General features: G+C 40.9%; 1 protein-coding gene across 1 annotated transcript in view; it reads right to left on the bottom strand.

Annotated features, from left to right (window-relative positions):
* Positions 1–3,935, bottom strand: part of tmem132e (transmembrane protein 132E) — a 369,086-nt gene extending 365,151 nt beyond the window's left edge. The window contains 1 exon segment of the mRNA XM_084178088.1: positions 2,606–3,935. Coding sequence (XP_084034214.1) covers positions 2,606–2,675 — 70 coding nt within the window. The 5' untranslated portion in view covers positions 2,676–3,935.
* Between the last annotated feature and the right edge of the window lie 12,084 nt (positions 3,936–16,019).

The raw sequence follows: 16,019 nt of genomic DNA, 5'->3' as shown, positions 1-16,019 counted from the left end.
GAAAACTACAATATTTCTAAGATGTGTACTTTGAGATTTTCCAAACTCATTTCCTTAACACTATAACTGCTAAAGCAGTAATTTTGACTGCTCATGATTATTATTTTTTACTCCGCCATTTTTTAAGTCATGCCCCCTCCGTCCTTGACGTTTCCGAAATAAGTCTATAACACACTGTTGGTGCTAGAATCGTAATTTCACAAACAGAACTGGAGTTATAACCAGTTTCAGGAGGGCATGTCATTTTATCTTTATGGTTTTCCCCCCGTTGCCCCACCTCCCAACAGTAGGGCCTGCTCCGCTGCTTCTTCCTACAGTTGAAAGTGCAGTGCCCAGCTGATAATCAACCCGACTATTGCCTCGAAACTGAACCGACACTATACTGAAACTAATTTCACACATATAACAGATGAAATAAATTAAGTAAACTATGATGGGAGAAAGGGGAAGAATGGGTGAGTTGATGAGCCAGGGGAAGCGATTGATTATGGAATCACAAATTGTGATTAAAAAATAAAAAAAATAAAAAAAATAACCTTTATTTAACCAGGTAAGCCAGTTAAGAACAAGTTCTCATTTACAACTGCGACCTGGCCAAGATAAAGCAAAGCAGTGCGATAAAAACAACAACACAGAGTTACATATGGGAGCACATGGCGAGCCATTCTATTATATTGATCCATTCTAATTATAATCTTAAAATGATATGTACCCTATATCAGTCCACCGAATCAAAGCAGTCTTCTCAGTCTACAGTGAGAGCATGCGTAATTGTACATGCTGAATGGCTATCAATATCTGGGAAAATATCCACATCGGGCAGCAGGTGCTCGAGGATGTGGTGATGAGGCTTGTGGAACCTTATGTTGGCAAGGGGAGAAATGTCACCATGGAAAATTTCACTTCACTGTCGAACAAGTTACTTGCAAAGAAAACAAGTCTGGCTGGCACCATGAACAAAGTGAGACGGGAGCTCCCTCCCGCTGCGCAAAATAAGGCACCTGCACAGCAGTTGTCCAATGGTGCTGAAGAACAACCAGACAATGGGGACACAAAGAGAACAGACTATTTCGCACCGCAACGAAACAAAGGAATGTCAACGTGTGTCAAGCAAGTGAAAGTTACCAAAATTGTGTCAACTGTTAGGACAAGGGATAACAGCTAAATGAAATCAAAATGATGCTATTGCGTGAAGATGCACACAACAAGTGACAATTTTTTACTGCTGTCATATCGACACTCATAGTCATAATGCCATTATTGCTTTTTTGCTGAGTTTCACTATTTATCAAGGCCAATTGGCACTTATAATGATGTTTAGGCTACTGATGTTTTCATCATTTGACCACATGTATTTTGACCTTGCATCTTGGTGGTTGGGGTATTTTTTTTATAGTTGTAAAAAATAAGCTGTTACCGTGTTCCAACACATATGCTTTCTGTTTCATAGTTATAACAATGGCACTCAAATAAATTTGATTGAACACTTGGATTTTGGCATTTGTGATTTTTAGTTTTTACATATAGCCTACAGTAACAAACTAAAGAAAATGCTATTGTGTTATTTGAAATAAAAATTGTATTCTAATGTTAACCAAAGGCCTTCATACACACAATCAAATTATTATTTTTGCAATAGCATATATTAAATATATTCATTATACTGTTAGAATGTTGCAGTCAGAAATACTGCTCATTAGCTTGAAGGGGGGACTGTTGAGGCCCAGCGGCTCTAGCATTAAATGACTTGCATTGCTCACGCTTTGAAGTCCAGTGTAGGGGAGGTTCTAAGGGTTGAGCTACAGCCAATTAAAAAGTAGTGGTTGTTTCGTCTGCTCATGCCATAGCCTTCAGCACTTAGAGTGTTGGGCCAGTACCCGAAATGTTGCTGGTTCAAATACCAGAGCAGACTGTGAAAATCTGTCGATCTGCCCTTGAGCAAGGCACTTAACCCTAATTTGCTCCAGGGGTGCCATACTACTATGGCTGACCCTGTAAAACAACATTTCACTGCACCCATCTGGTATGACAAAACATTATTATTTATTTTTTAAACCAGACGTTCGACAGAGAGCCAGTTGGTGGACGAGATTACCTCAAAATACACAATAAATAGAGGTAGAGAAGCAAATTGTCTATCATATTCCTATTATTATGGTTAAAGAAATCTGTATTCATTAAGCTAAGTGTGGCAAGCTACACACAGCCCTGCTCCCCACCTTGTGGAGAGATGTTGTTTGTGGACCCTCAGACCCTCAAAACTGCACTGGCCCAGGTCCATTCATTGCAAATTAAAGCATACAACTGGTTGTATACCTCACATGCATGAATAATTTAACCATAAGATAACAGACAAAAACAGACAATTAACATAGTGGGATAAAAGCTTCGGTCCTGTGCGTGTCAAGACGAGTTAAATTGGCATGCTTTTCCTCACTGCATCAATTGGCTCCTATATTGTGTGTTCTGCTGTATTTGCTGCATTCTCGGAATCGCATCTCACTTGACATAGCCTACAACATACACCAGTCATAATCAAACATAGGCGTATCATCATTCTGGCGAATAGCCTAGGCTATTGCATGTCGCTCGGTTAGGCACTTACCATTTGAAATTAGCACCACACAGAGCAGCAGAGTTCCTTTGCAAGATGGTAAAATTGACATCGTAGACATCTCGGTAAATCCAGTAAGCAATCGTGAATACAGGCGTCTTCAAATATAGCTTCCGACCGGTGTTTGCCTATGGCAGGTTCTTCGATAGTCTGAAGTTGAATTGTGTGCCAGAAATTGTTTACAATATGTGGTGCTGTAGCCTTACTGAATCTGTCTACTATGTGAAATCTGACAATCGTCTGACTGGCTTTATGACAAAATGCTATGCATGACGAAGATGTGTCTTCTCTTTATAAAGTACCTCCAAACCGCAGAAGAAAGTTACAGGTATCCGGATCAAGTGGCTCAATTGCGCCTCAATTATGTATTCCACCATGTATGTTCCAAATATGAAGCAAAGTCAACTGGTTAATAAATTCAACAAATGCGCAATTGTTCACAAATACGTGGCAATAAAATAAACTATTTCATGTTGAATTCCACTGCGCTCAGTAGGCCGAGAGTTTTTATGCTGGTATCTCAAGCACTGCAGTTTATACAACACCGATTCACTTAGCCTACAGATTGATAAACGTTGTGTTTTTCAAACGGTCCTGAAACTTAAAACTGGACAGCGGGTGTAGATTTCCACGACACCAATTAGAAAATTTCACCAAACCCGGATGCAACAATGTAGCCAACAGACGCGATGAATGGAGAGTCCGTCCGTCGGTCTTTACTGTGCCGTAAGCAATACCAGCTCGGGTTCAACGACGGGTGCCTTTTGTCGGCTGCCTCCTGCCTTAATTAAAAGTTATCCAGTACACAGGCGAGACGAACCTTCAGTAAGCAAAAATTGCAATTGCAGGATTAACAGACTAATGTAGCCTATACTAAAGAAACACTCGACTAATAATCTTGGATAGGCTGTGAGATTCCGCGTTTCCAAAACTACAACAGCGTTTCCCAACCCAAGTCACTGAATTTGTTTAATGCAGTGATTTGATAGTTCATCTAGTTCCCAGATTTTAAACGGCAGTCCACATACCACGTTTCGATGTTAGGCTACCTAAATATTCCTTCTACACGTCCTCAAACACAAGAATGTTGACCATAGTTACTGAATCCGCGGCAGTAGTCCAAGTCCATCCCCTAACTGTGGTTAAAAACTCACGGGCATTTCGACTTCATTGTTTCGCACTATCCTGCTCTGCGTTGACCATTTACGCATTCTTTGCCTCTCGTCTGGTTAAGGAAAGAAAGGACAATTGCCAATACATACTCCTCGTATGCGTTGTGTCCGGCAAAGCTGGTTTTAACAGCAAAAAAAGCGACTTTCTCAAAGGCAGTTGCTACAGAGATCCTTCTCCCTCGCTCAAAGGATTTCACAAGCACAGCTGAAAGCAGCATGAACTACATTTCAATCACGTGGTACCCTCATCAGACCTCAGTCTGACGCGCGCAATGCATAGTTTATTCAATGAGATGGACAGTGTGCATGTGTAGCCTGTCTTTTTTCCCAAATCAATTTGTGAATAAGTATCGAAAACATGTAGCCTATACATTCGTTGTTGATCCATAAGGAATGGTAGGCAATTGCTTAAATCCGAAATTCCAGGTGAGCAACATCGTCTCACCTCTGGTTGCAACGTGGTCTCAGAGAAATTTGTATTATTCTGTACGGAAATCTGATACACCATTTAGTATGGTATTAATTTGTGGACGTCCATCATCCCTTTCACATGATATGTTACGAATTTGCAAAACGTACAGTATGTTACGAATTTGCTAAATGTATGCTATGTTAAGAATTCCAATTTGTTGTTGCTAATGTTAGCTAGGGGTGGGCAGGTGGCTAACGCTAGCTAGGCTAGGAATTAGGGGTTAAGGTTAGGAGTTGGGTTAGGGGAAGGGTTAGCTAACATGCAAAGTAGCTAAAAAGTAGTAAGTAGTTGCTAATTAGCTAAAATGCTAAAAGTTGTCTGTTGGATTGCTAGATGTTTGCGTTATACATCCACCACTACCAACGACCCTCCTTTCGTTTTTGCCTTAAGTAACCTTCTGTCTTATGTAACCATACCAAATGTAACATAACACTCTACACTGAACAAAAATATTAACGCAACATGTAAGGCATTGGTTTCATGAGCTGAAATAAAAGATCCTATAAATGTTCCATATGCACAAAAAGCTTCTCTCAAATGTTGTGCAGAAATGTGTTTACATCCCTGTTAGTGAGCATTTCTCCTTTGCCAAGATAATACATCCACCTGACAGGTGTGGTATATCAATAAGCTGATTAAACACCATGATCATTACACAGGTGCACCTTGTGCACAATAAAAGGCCACTAAAATGTTCCCGTTTTGTCACACAACACAATGCTACAGATGTGTCAATTTTTTACAAAAGTTGTTTTTATTATTATTAATTATTATAAAAAATGTTTACCCTTTTTTCTCCCCAATTTCGTGATATCCAATTGGTAGTCACAGTCTTGTCCCATCGCTGCAACTCCTGTACCGACTCGGCAGAGGCGAAGGTCGAGAGCCATGCGTCCTCCGAAACATGACCCTGCCAAGCCGCACTGCTTCTTGACACACTGCTCAATTAACCCGGAAGCCAGCCGCACTAATGTGTCAGAGGAAACACCGTACAACTGGCGACCGCAGTCAGCGTGCATGCGCCCGGCCTGCCACAAGGAGTCGCTAGAGCGCGATGGGACAAGGACATCCCGGCCGGCCAAACACTCCCCTAACCCGGACGACGCTGGGCCAAATGTGCGCCGCCTCATGGGTCTCCCGGTCCGGCCGGCTGCGATACAGCCCGGGATTGTCCCGGGTCTGTAGTGACGCCTTAGACCGCTGCGCCACTTGGGAGGCCCTTGATGTCTCAAGTTTTGAGGGAGCGTGCAATTGGCATGGTGACTGCAGGAATGTCCACCAGAGCTGTTGCCAGAGAATTGAATGTTATTTTCTCTACCATAAGCTGCCTCCAACGTCGTTTTAGATAATTTATCAGTACGTCCAACTGGCCTCACAACCACAGACCACGTGTATGGCGTCGTGTGGGCGAGCAGTGTGCTGATGTCAATGTTGTGAACAGAGTGCCCCACACTCTAAAAAGAAAAGGTTCATGGAGTATCCTTTAGGGGTTCTTAAAATGGAAACTCTGGGGGAATCCATTTACATTTTAGTCATTTAGCAGACGCTCTTATCCAGAGCGACTTACAGTTAGTGAATACATATTTTTAATACTGGCCCCCCGTGGGAAACGAACCCACAACCCTGGCGTTGCAAACGCCATGCTCTATCAACTGAGCTACATCCCTGCCGGCCATTCCCTCCCCTACCCTGGACGACGCTGGGCCAATTGTGCGCCGCCCCTATATGTTATTCTAAGAACCCTTTAACTACCCACCCCCCCCCTATTATTATGAATAATAATAATAATAATAATAATAATAATAATAATACGCATAACAATAACACAATATTTTAGTTGTCAGTGTTTATTATGATTTTAGTGGCAAACCAGAATACAAAAATCAAAATATAAGTCTAAACTCCCAGCAGAGCCCCAAGTCCATATCCTCTGGCGTGTTGATGTTAATGTGTTGATGTTCTCCGTATCCATAGCCAGAATGATTTTGCAGTGCATGGTGATCGAACAGGTTTCCTGTTATATTCATCAGAGGTGAAGGGAGGGTGAAGTCTGTGAATCCAAAAAATAGTAGTTATACAGTTGATTAACAAAACATGCACAAGACAGTTTTCATACCTTGGTTTTTGTGGTAAATGTGAATTAAAAAATCTGTTTCAAAAATGTTTTTCATACACATACCTTGTCCATAATGTAGAGGCCTATTGGATATTCATTGAAGAGGTAAGGGAGGAGGATGGTAAATCTGATCTGCATAACATACCAATACCAATTGACATACCTTTGTATGCCTCCGCCTCTATATACCTGCAGGCACAGACACAAAAGTGAGCAGTTCAGTCATCTGCACCCAATACAGCTAGCCTTCAACATATTCTTATAGCCTACAGTACATATTCTTACCTCTTTGTTGATTGATATCCATTGAATTGTGTCCATTTTCTGTTTTTAGAAAGATTTGCACAAATATGAAAAGATAGATGGTGTCATCAGAAAACAATATAAATTTAGATCATACAAAGGACAAACCTTACCTTAAAATTGAGGAGATCTTTACATTTTTCAGTTAAGTGCCTGCACCTGCTGTCCTTTCAAATTCAAATCCAAATGTTTCAGTTGGGCAGTTAGGTTCCTGCAAGAACCCCCACCAACTAAGGGGGTTCCTCGATGAACCCCACCTCCTATGGGGTTCTTGGAATAACCTTTTGGATGCAATTTGCAGTTTCAAGAACCCAAGGTTCTTCGAAGAACTTTAACGATCTTAGAAGAACCCTTGTTGAACCCCTAATTTTTTGTGTGCATGGTGGCGGTGGGGTTATGGTATGGGCAGGCATAAACTACGGACAATGAACACAATTGCATTTTAATCGATGGCAATTTGAATGCACAGATACTGTGACGAGATCCTGAGGCCGATTGTGAGGCTGATTATTATTATTATTACTTTTTTTATAAGGTGTCTGCAACCATCAGATGCATATCTGTATTCCTAGTCATGTGAAATCCATAGGTTAGAGCCTAATGAATTTATTTCAATTAACTGATTTCCTTAAATAAACTGTAACTCAGTAAAATCGTAGAAACTGTTGCATGTTGCGGTTATATTTTTGTTCAGTATAATTTGAGTGTCCCGGATTTACTTTTACTATATTCCGTCTAGTCCGAGACCAGTCTGCTTCCCTAGCTCTGGAAAACCCATTTTCTCTGTACATAGGGTTTTCAGCGGTTACATTCGTCCTTGGTTGGCTCCACGTGAACTACAATTCCGACGCTGTGTTTTAACGTTTAGAAACGTCAATAATCATTGCTTTCAAACAATTTTTTTTCTAAACATATGCTGAAATGCCTCTTATCTTTCATATCAGCGAGAAATATTATTTCAAATAATAAAGATACTTACTGTAGCAGTTTTGCACAGATCCACAAGCTGTGTGTGCCTCCAGTTGACGAACTACACTGCCTCCCCAGTTACGCTTACACACAGGTGTATTTGGTATTTATTAGGATCCCCATTAGCTTCTGCAAAAGCATCAGCTACTCTTCCTGGGGTCCACATGGAACATAACATAATACATAGTACAGAACATTATCAGTCAAGGACTGAAATACATACATGTAAAAGGTCACACATAGCCTACATATCAGTACATACACACAATATCTAGGTCTAATACATAGTACAGTGCAAATTACAATACAATATATATAAAATGGCTGTGTCTCTTCACAGTCCCTTTTGTGCAGTAAGCTGTTATATTATCTGTTTTTTGAAACTGGTTTTATTGCTAGCTTGAGTTACCTGGGGTGGCAGAGAGTTCCATGTATTCATGGCTCAATTTATACTGTGCGTTTCCCAGCCTCTGTTCTGGACCTGGGGACTGTGAAGAGACCTCGGGTTGCATGTTTTGTGTTGTACCGATGAGTGTCCAAACTGTGTACCAATTTCTTGAACAGACCGTTTGGTACAGACCTTTTCCCATTTTAGCAACCATTGAGTCTATATGTTTTGACCATGACAGCTTGCGATCTAGGGTTACACCCAGCAGTACAGTCTCCTCAACTTGCTCAATAGCCACATTATTCAATAATAGATCTAAATAAGGTTTAGCGTCTTCTGTCAACAAGCGATGTAACATGGAGGAATGGCCCAGTGGGAACACTAACCCTAAACCCTATAAAAGTGTGTAGTAATTTAACATTTTGTTTAGTTTTATTTATTATTTTATTTATCGCTGATATGAAAGATGTGTTCCTTATGTTTTCAAAACCGTACAGCAAGCGTGCGTTTTAACGTTCAGAACGAATGTCGGGGATCTTAACAAAACTCCCTCAAACAGAAGATACTATCATCAATAGGCACTAATGCAGTTAGCGTCTATGAATGGGTTACCTCTACCCTAATGTAAAAGTTTTATCAAAATGATCAAGTTAAAGGCTTATAAAATGCATGATAATACAAAGAGGCCGTTAATCTGTTTATGAATGACGACTATTTAGCTGTTCATATCTGTTAGAGATCAACTTTATGATCAGATCAAATGCAATAATTACCAACATGTTGGATAATACACTGTATTACATAAGTCAATTATTGTCATTTCTGATTCAACCCAGACTCTTATCTGCTATTATCTAGTGTGAACTCTGATATGGTAAACATCTTCACTCAAACATGAGCCTTATGCCGCGTTCACGTCGTGTCGGAAACTCTGCCATTTCCGACTTGCTACCATAGGCGGAAGAGTCGGATACCGGGAAGCTCTACGCAAATAACTTACATTCATTTAAACTCTGAGGTCCCAAGTTTCCGAAATTATGTGAACGCGGCATTATTCCTGTTGCAGTGAGAGTTACTGAAAAGGTTCTGGTTTCAATGTTTATTCTGATTATTACAGCTTGTGAAGAATAAATCTAATTTAACATTACATTAAATAAATACATGTTGCAACCTGTTACATTCCCAATGGACAAACTCAAAACGTCATCGCTCACAGAAAAGGGAACTAACAAAAATTCACTTTGACAACCAAAACAAAACAGAAAGGGTTTCTGAAAGACACCCATGGGGCATCCACTGAAAGTTGGCAAACAACTAATAATGGGCTTCTAAAAGACACCCATCATGAGTGCCCACTAAAAGGAAGGACAAACCAAAATGAAAACCAGAAAATAACCCACACCAATTTAAAATAGGGAATAAAACGAATATGGAGAAAAACAGGGGGAAACTAAACTCAGGCTTCTTTTTGGCAAACTAAAGTGGAAGAACTGACGTGAGGTGTAGCTCTCCAGAGAGGAAGAGGCAAAGCGAGAGGTTTCACTCTCACCAAAATCTGTCCAAAATAAGCCCTATGAGTTTTCATGGGCTCGTTTTGGACCTAAGCTTGTCTCATGCCTTCCCGACTTTGGGACAACAACTCCCATTGTTAGGGCTGCGACATGAGCATCTAGTCATTATATACAGCTCTCCCAACATTTCCACTCCACCTGGTGGACTGGGCAAGCAGGTCCTAAATACCAGCTGAGCCAGCACAGGTGAAACACATCCTCACTAATGAGATCACTTTCTGGGCCAGCACAGGTGAAACACATCCTCACTAACGAGATCACTTTCTGGGCCAGCACAGGTGAAACACATACTGACTAATGAGGTGACTCTAATTAGTGCGCCTCAGCTAACATGCTAACATGCTAACCAACCTCGAAATAGATTGAGAAACCGAAACCCGTAACAAGCCTAAGAATATCAGAATTCTAAACACAGTAGCAAATAAACATCCACTTTTGGCCACCGTTTGCTAAACAGATGACCTCACAACACAGCTGCTCTATTCTCTTCCAATTGGAGTGAAAGTATTGATGTGGGAAATGGAGACTCCAACTCATTGAAGCATGTCGCTTCATGCATTTCATTTGGCTCTGTTCTGAGATTTGTCAAGGCTCCAACAATCTACCCAGGGCACAGAGGTCATGATCGCTATCATAAAGGTTCAAAGGTCCCAGACGTGTTGTAGAGTCCAAAGGATTATATCACAGCTTTGAACCATCTTTATACAGTGCAACTTACATTATTAGGAATGTCGATAACGGTGATCCATTCCCCTTCTGGGGGAAAGCTGTGTCATCCTCAGGCTTCCAGATCTTTGAATGATGTGCATCACTCGGTCCCCCGGGCCCCCAATAATATTGCCACTGATAATCACAGAGTATCTTTCACTTCCAAATGTAGAGGGCTAAACAACATATCTCACTTGTGGTGGCATTAAACAATGTTCATTACTGCCAGCCCCAAAAGGTCTGCTGGGATATAAATGCTATGTTCTAAAATATTGCATCCCTTTAGACTGCCTTGTTCTATAATGTTAGGCTAAGCTGCTTTGGTCTTGCAGCGTGAGCGATTGTGCAGGGACATTATCGTGCAGTGTAGTATAAGGATCTGGTACCCTTTTGGATTGACACTTAATGTCTGCACTCCATTTTAGGGCATCAATGTTATCAGTCGCAAAGTACATACTTTGGGGCAGGGGACATGCAATGGGCATCAGTGCTAAAACCACAGCTAAATCTAAAACAATAGGCTTAACTGTCATGTAGATTTCAGTGCCCCAATTTTATGATGGACGCAAAGTCTCTCCATTTTATAGTAATTTATCTAGTCTCTACCAGAACAAGGGACTTATATATTAAAATTGTTGTGTAAGTCACTTGTGTCCAGAAGTCAGTGTCACTGTGTCCATATAGCCATTTCCTCTTCTCTGGTGGCAGAAGAACATCCATAATTTGTTTTGTGCTGCTGTCTTACATGTTTAATTCATCATGTTGACTATTCTGTCCAACAGAAGAACAAAGTACTGTCTGGACAGAGTTGTTGTTTTCCTAAGGGCTCGTTGAAATTCCGCTCCATTTCTCTGAGTAAGACGTATATTTACCTCATATGAAATGCAATTAATTCGAAACAATCAATATTTTACCAAGCAAAGGACGGTATAAAAAATGTATGCTTTCTTTCTTGAGAAGAGTGGGTTAACGCAAATCTCTTGAGACAGAGCAGCTTACCTCAAATAACATTTAAGAAAAAAGCCTTAGGCAGTTATTTGGACATAACAAGGAGAATATATTGATCATATTGTTTATGTACAAATTATTTATAGGTGATCAGCAATATCATAATTTCCTCCAAACTGAGGATACACCGTTGAATTATACTAATTTTTGTCTGATATTGATAGACCGATGTCGTGTTACATAAGATGTCAAATGCTTGATGTGATGATGGCAGGTCCTGCATATTTAAATAGAATTCCCACACCAAAAAAATTATTATGAAATACAATGGTAACTATTGTGCGTTAGTGCAGGGTATCCCAAACTCGGTCCAAGGGCCACCCCCCCCCCCCCCGGGTGCATGTTTTGGTTTTTGCCCTAGCACTACACAGCTGATTCAAATAACCAACTCATCATCAAGCTTTGATTATTTGAATCAGCTGTGTAGTGCTAGGGTAAAAACCAAAACGTGCACCCGGGGGGGCCACAGGACCGAGTTTGGGTAACCCTGTGTTAGTGTTTAATCACGAAATGCATAGACCCAAGTTTGCATACGCTGTGTTTATTTAGGGAAGGAATGGGCAACTCCAGTCCTCGGGGTTCTGATTGGTGTCACACTTTTGCCCCAGCCCCAGCTAACACACCTGACTCCAATAATCAACTAATCATAGTCTTCAGTTTAGAAGGCAATTACAGTACATAGTTGAAACAGCTGTGTTTGCTAGGGATGGGGAAAAAGTGTGACAACACTCTGGCCCCCGAGGACTGGAGTTGCCCATCCCTGATTTAGGGCAAGGTTTCCCAAACTTGGTCTAGGCCCCCCAATGGTGCTTGCTAACAAAAACACTTGCTTATGATAAATCATAGCTCTTTACTTAATAATAATACAAGTAATTAGGTGGGTGCTTATATTTGTCTAATTTCACACATATTCATATAACATTCAAAGCACGTTATAGATGCCATAACAGAGCATAATAAAACGGTATAATAAACGTTATTAGATAAAGAAGTGTTATGAAGGGGTGCACAGTTTTGTGTGTGCCCTCCACACCTGATTCCACTAATTAAAGTTGATGACAAGATGACGATGATAAGTTGATTAGTGGAATCAGGTGTGCTGTGCTCAGGAAACACTAAGATAAAGCAATAGGCATGGGTGGCTATATCACGGCTAAGAATGCTTGTAAGGCTACATATCACTTTATAAGAAGGCGCTTCAGCTAAAGTATTACTGATTAAACATTAAGTTAACCCATAGCAATAGGCAACTGAAGAGTGGAGGTGGTGATACAGCTATAGTACACATTCATACAGTATCTTGGATTTAAGGTCTATATCAATGTGAGCTGGCCTAGGTATGGTTGAGTGGCTTGTGTCTTATCTCATCCAGCATTACTAGTGTTTGAAAGTCGTTCCATGTAATTTCAGCAAGCCATGACACCCACCATCTCATTTAGAAACTGGTAAAATTGGCATTCCTGAAACATTATTTTGTTGTAATTAAATTTGATCTCGGAGAAATTAAGCTAACTGATCGCACCTGAATTGGCCATTTTAATTTATACATTTACATTTTTACATTTTAGTCATTTAGCAGACGCTCTTATCCAGAGCGACTTACAGTTAGTGAGTGCATAAATTTTTCATACTGTAGGATTCGATATTAAATAAATATCGTACCCAACATCCGACCAACGAGTAAGACATGGGGAATCCCCCCCCACCCCAATTTTTTGACCCATTGGCTACTATATTTATTGAATATTACCTGAGTACTATAATTTAAAATGGCTAATTTGGGCACAATCAATTAGCTTAATTTCTCAGATCAAATTATAATCCAACAAAATAATGTTTCAGGAATGCTAATCGTATCTATTACTAACTAAAGAAAGACTAAAACAATCTGAAATGGTGGGTGACGAAATCCTCTGTCTTGTGCTTTTTGAGATGGAACGACTCAGCAGCCACATGGCCTTTTAATAACACGCAAGTGTGTTTGCAATGTATCACAAGATTATCATATTTACAATGACATCTTTGGTACAGGGCACACTTTTCTCCCTGTCCCAACACCGACTATGTTTTACTTTGGCTAAGACCCACAGGAAATTCACCCCAAATCATTCCAATGCTATAGCTCACTTACATAAATACAGAATTACAGGCCTATGGAGGGTTAGGGAACACTTTTCACACAAGGTGAATCCACCACTTGATTAACTATTGCATTCATCTGACTGGACTGACTTCTCAAATAACTACAATAGAAAGAACAGACTATGTTTCCACAGGATTCTTTTGACAGATGTCAGCTACTGGAGTTGACGAAACGAGCTTCCTATCTCTCTTTCAGCAGCTGGTGTTAGTTCATCCAAAATTGCTATCCGTGACTGACAGCTGTCTCCATTCTCTGATGTTCTTCAGCTGTTGCCCAGGGCAGGAAGTGAGAGTGATGACATCTGAACCATAGTTACTTTTAAAACGGACCAACAATGGCTACAGTAACTTTCACAAGAAACGATCTAGCAATTTGATCTAGGAAAAAAACTCCATGTAACCACCTTGCTTAAAGGAACAGAAAGACAGTAATTCTGTGCCTTTATACTTACAGTGAGGGAAAACAGTATTTGATCCCCTGCTGATTTTGTACGTTTGCCCACTGACAAAGAAATGATCAGTCTATAATTTTAATGGTAGGATTATTTGAACAGTGAGAGACAGAATAACAACAACAAAATCCAGAAAAACGCATGTCAAAAATGTTATAAATTGATTTGCATTTTAATGAGGGAAAATAAGTATTTGACCCCCTCTCAATCAGAAAGATTTCTGGCTCCCAGATGTCTTTTATACAGGTAACGAGCTGAGATTAGGAGCACACTCTTAAAGGGAGTGCTCCTAATCTCAGTTTGTTACCTGTATAAAAGACACCTGTCCACAGAAGCAATCAATCAATCAGATTCTAAACTCTCCACCATGGCCAAGACCAAAGAGCTCTCCAAGGATGTCAGGGACAAGATTATAGACCTACACAAGGCTGGAATGGGCTACAAGACCATCGCCAAGCAGCTTGGTGAGAAGGTGACAACAGTTGGTGCGATTATTCGCAAATGGAAGAAACACAAAAGACCTGTCAATCTCCCTCGGCATGGGGCTCCATGCAAGATCTCACCTCGTGGAGTTGCAATGATCATGAGAACGGTGAGGAATCAGCCCAGAACTACACGGGAGGATCTTGTCAATGATCTCAAGGCAGCTGGGACCATAGTCACCAAGAAAACAATTGGTAACACACTACGCCGTGGAGGACTGAAATCCTGCAGCGCCCACAAGGTCCCCCTGCTCAAGAAAGCACGTATACAGGCCCGTCTGAAGTTTGCCAATGAACATCTGAATGATTCAGAGGAGAACTGGGTGAAAGTGTTGTGGTCAGATGGGACCAAAATGGAGCTCTTTGGCATCAACTCAACTCACCGTGTTTGGAGCAGGAGGAATGCTGCCTATGACCCCAAGAACACCATCCTCACCGTCAAACATGGAGGTGGAAACATTATGCTTTGGGGTGTTTTTCTGCTAAGGGGACAGGACAACTTTACCGCATCAAAGGGACGATGGACGGGGCCATGTACCGTCAAATCTTGGGTGAGAACCTCCTTCCCTCAGCCAGGGCATTGAAAATGGGTCGTGGATGGGTATTCCAACATGACAATGACCCAAAACACACGGCCGAGGCAACAAAGGAGTGGCTCAAGAAGAAGCACATTAAGGTCCTGGAGTGGCCTAGCCAGTCTCCAGACCTTAATCCCATAGAACATCTGTGGAGGGAGCTGAAGGTTCGAGTTGCCAAACATCAGGCTCAAAACCTTAATGACTTGGAGAAGATCTGCAAAGAGGAGTGGGACAAAATCCCTCCTGAGATGTGTGCAAACCTGGTGGCTAACTAAAGAAACGTCTGACCTCTGATTGCCACCAAGTACTAAGTCATGTTTTGCAGAGGGGTCAAATACTTATTTCCCTCATTAAAATGCAAATCAATTTATAACATTTTTGACATGTGTTTTTCTGGATTTTTGTATTGTTATTCTGTCTCTCACTGTTCAAATAAACCTACCATTAAAATTATAGACTGATCATGTCTTTGTCAGTGGGCAAACGTACAAAATCAGCAGGGGATCAAATACTTTTTTCCCTCACTGTACATAGTCAATTCTCTATCAGATACAGAGGTTCTATACTCAGGAATTCCAATCTTCACATTTCCAAAATATCATTATCTCTTCATAATTTCAAGCATAGACTTGGGGTCAGCCTGATGTAGCAAACTTCCCATTAGCCTAACACTCACTCCACGCACACATAAAAACAAACATGTAATTAGTATGCTTTGGTTTATTGATTGAATTTAATTAAATTGTTTTGTAAATAAATAATGTTAATTCTTTGTGGTTTTCATATACTGTAAGCCCTCATGGGTTTCCAACCTCACCTGTACACCTTTATACCTTAGGATTTGAGTCCCTGGCGGCGTAGTGTGTTACTGATGGTAGGCTTTGTTACTTTGGTCCCAGCTCTCTGCAGGTCATTCACTAGGTCCCCCCGTGTGATTCTGGGATTTTTGCTCACCGTTCTTGTGATCATTTTGACCCCACGGGGTGAGATCTTGCGTGGAGCCCCAGATCGAGGGAGATTATCAGTGGTCTTGTATGTCTTCCA

Source organism: Coregonus lavaretus (genome assembly GCF_964263955.1).
Source record: "Coregonus lavaretus genome assembly, chromosome: 15".
Lineage (NCBI taxonomy): Eukaryota > Metazoa > Chordata > Actinopteri > Salmoniformes > Salmonidae > Coregonus > Coregonus lavaretus.
The sequence above is the reverse complement of the archived record's forward strand: the minus strand, read 5'-3'. Positions and strand labels throughout refer to the sequence as shown.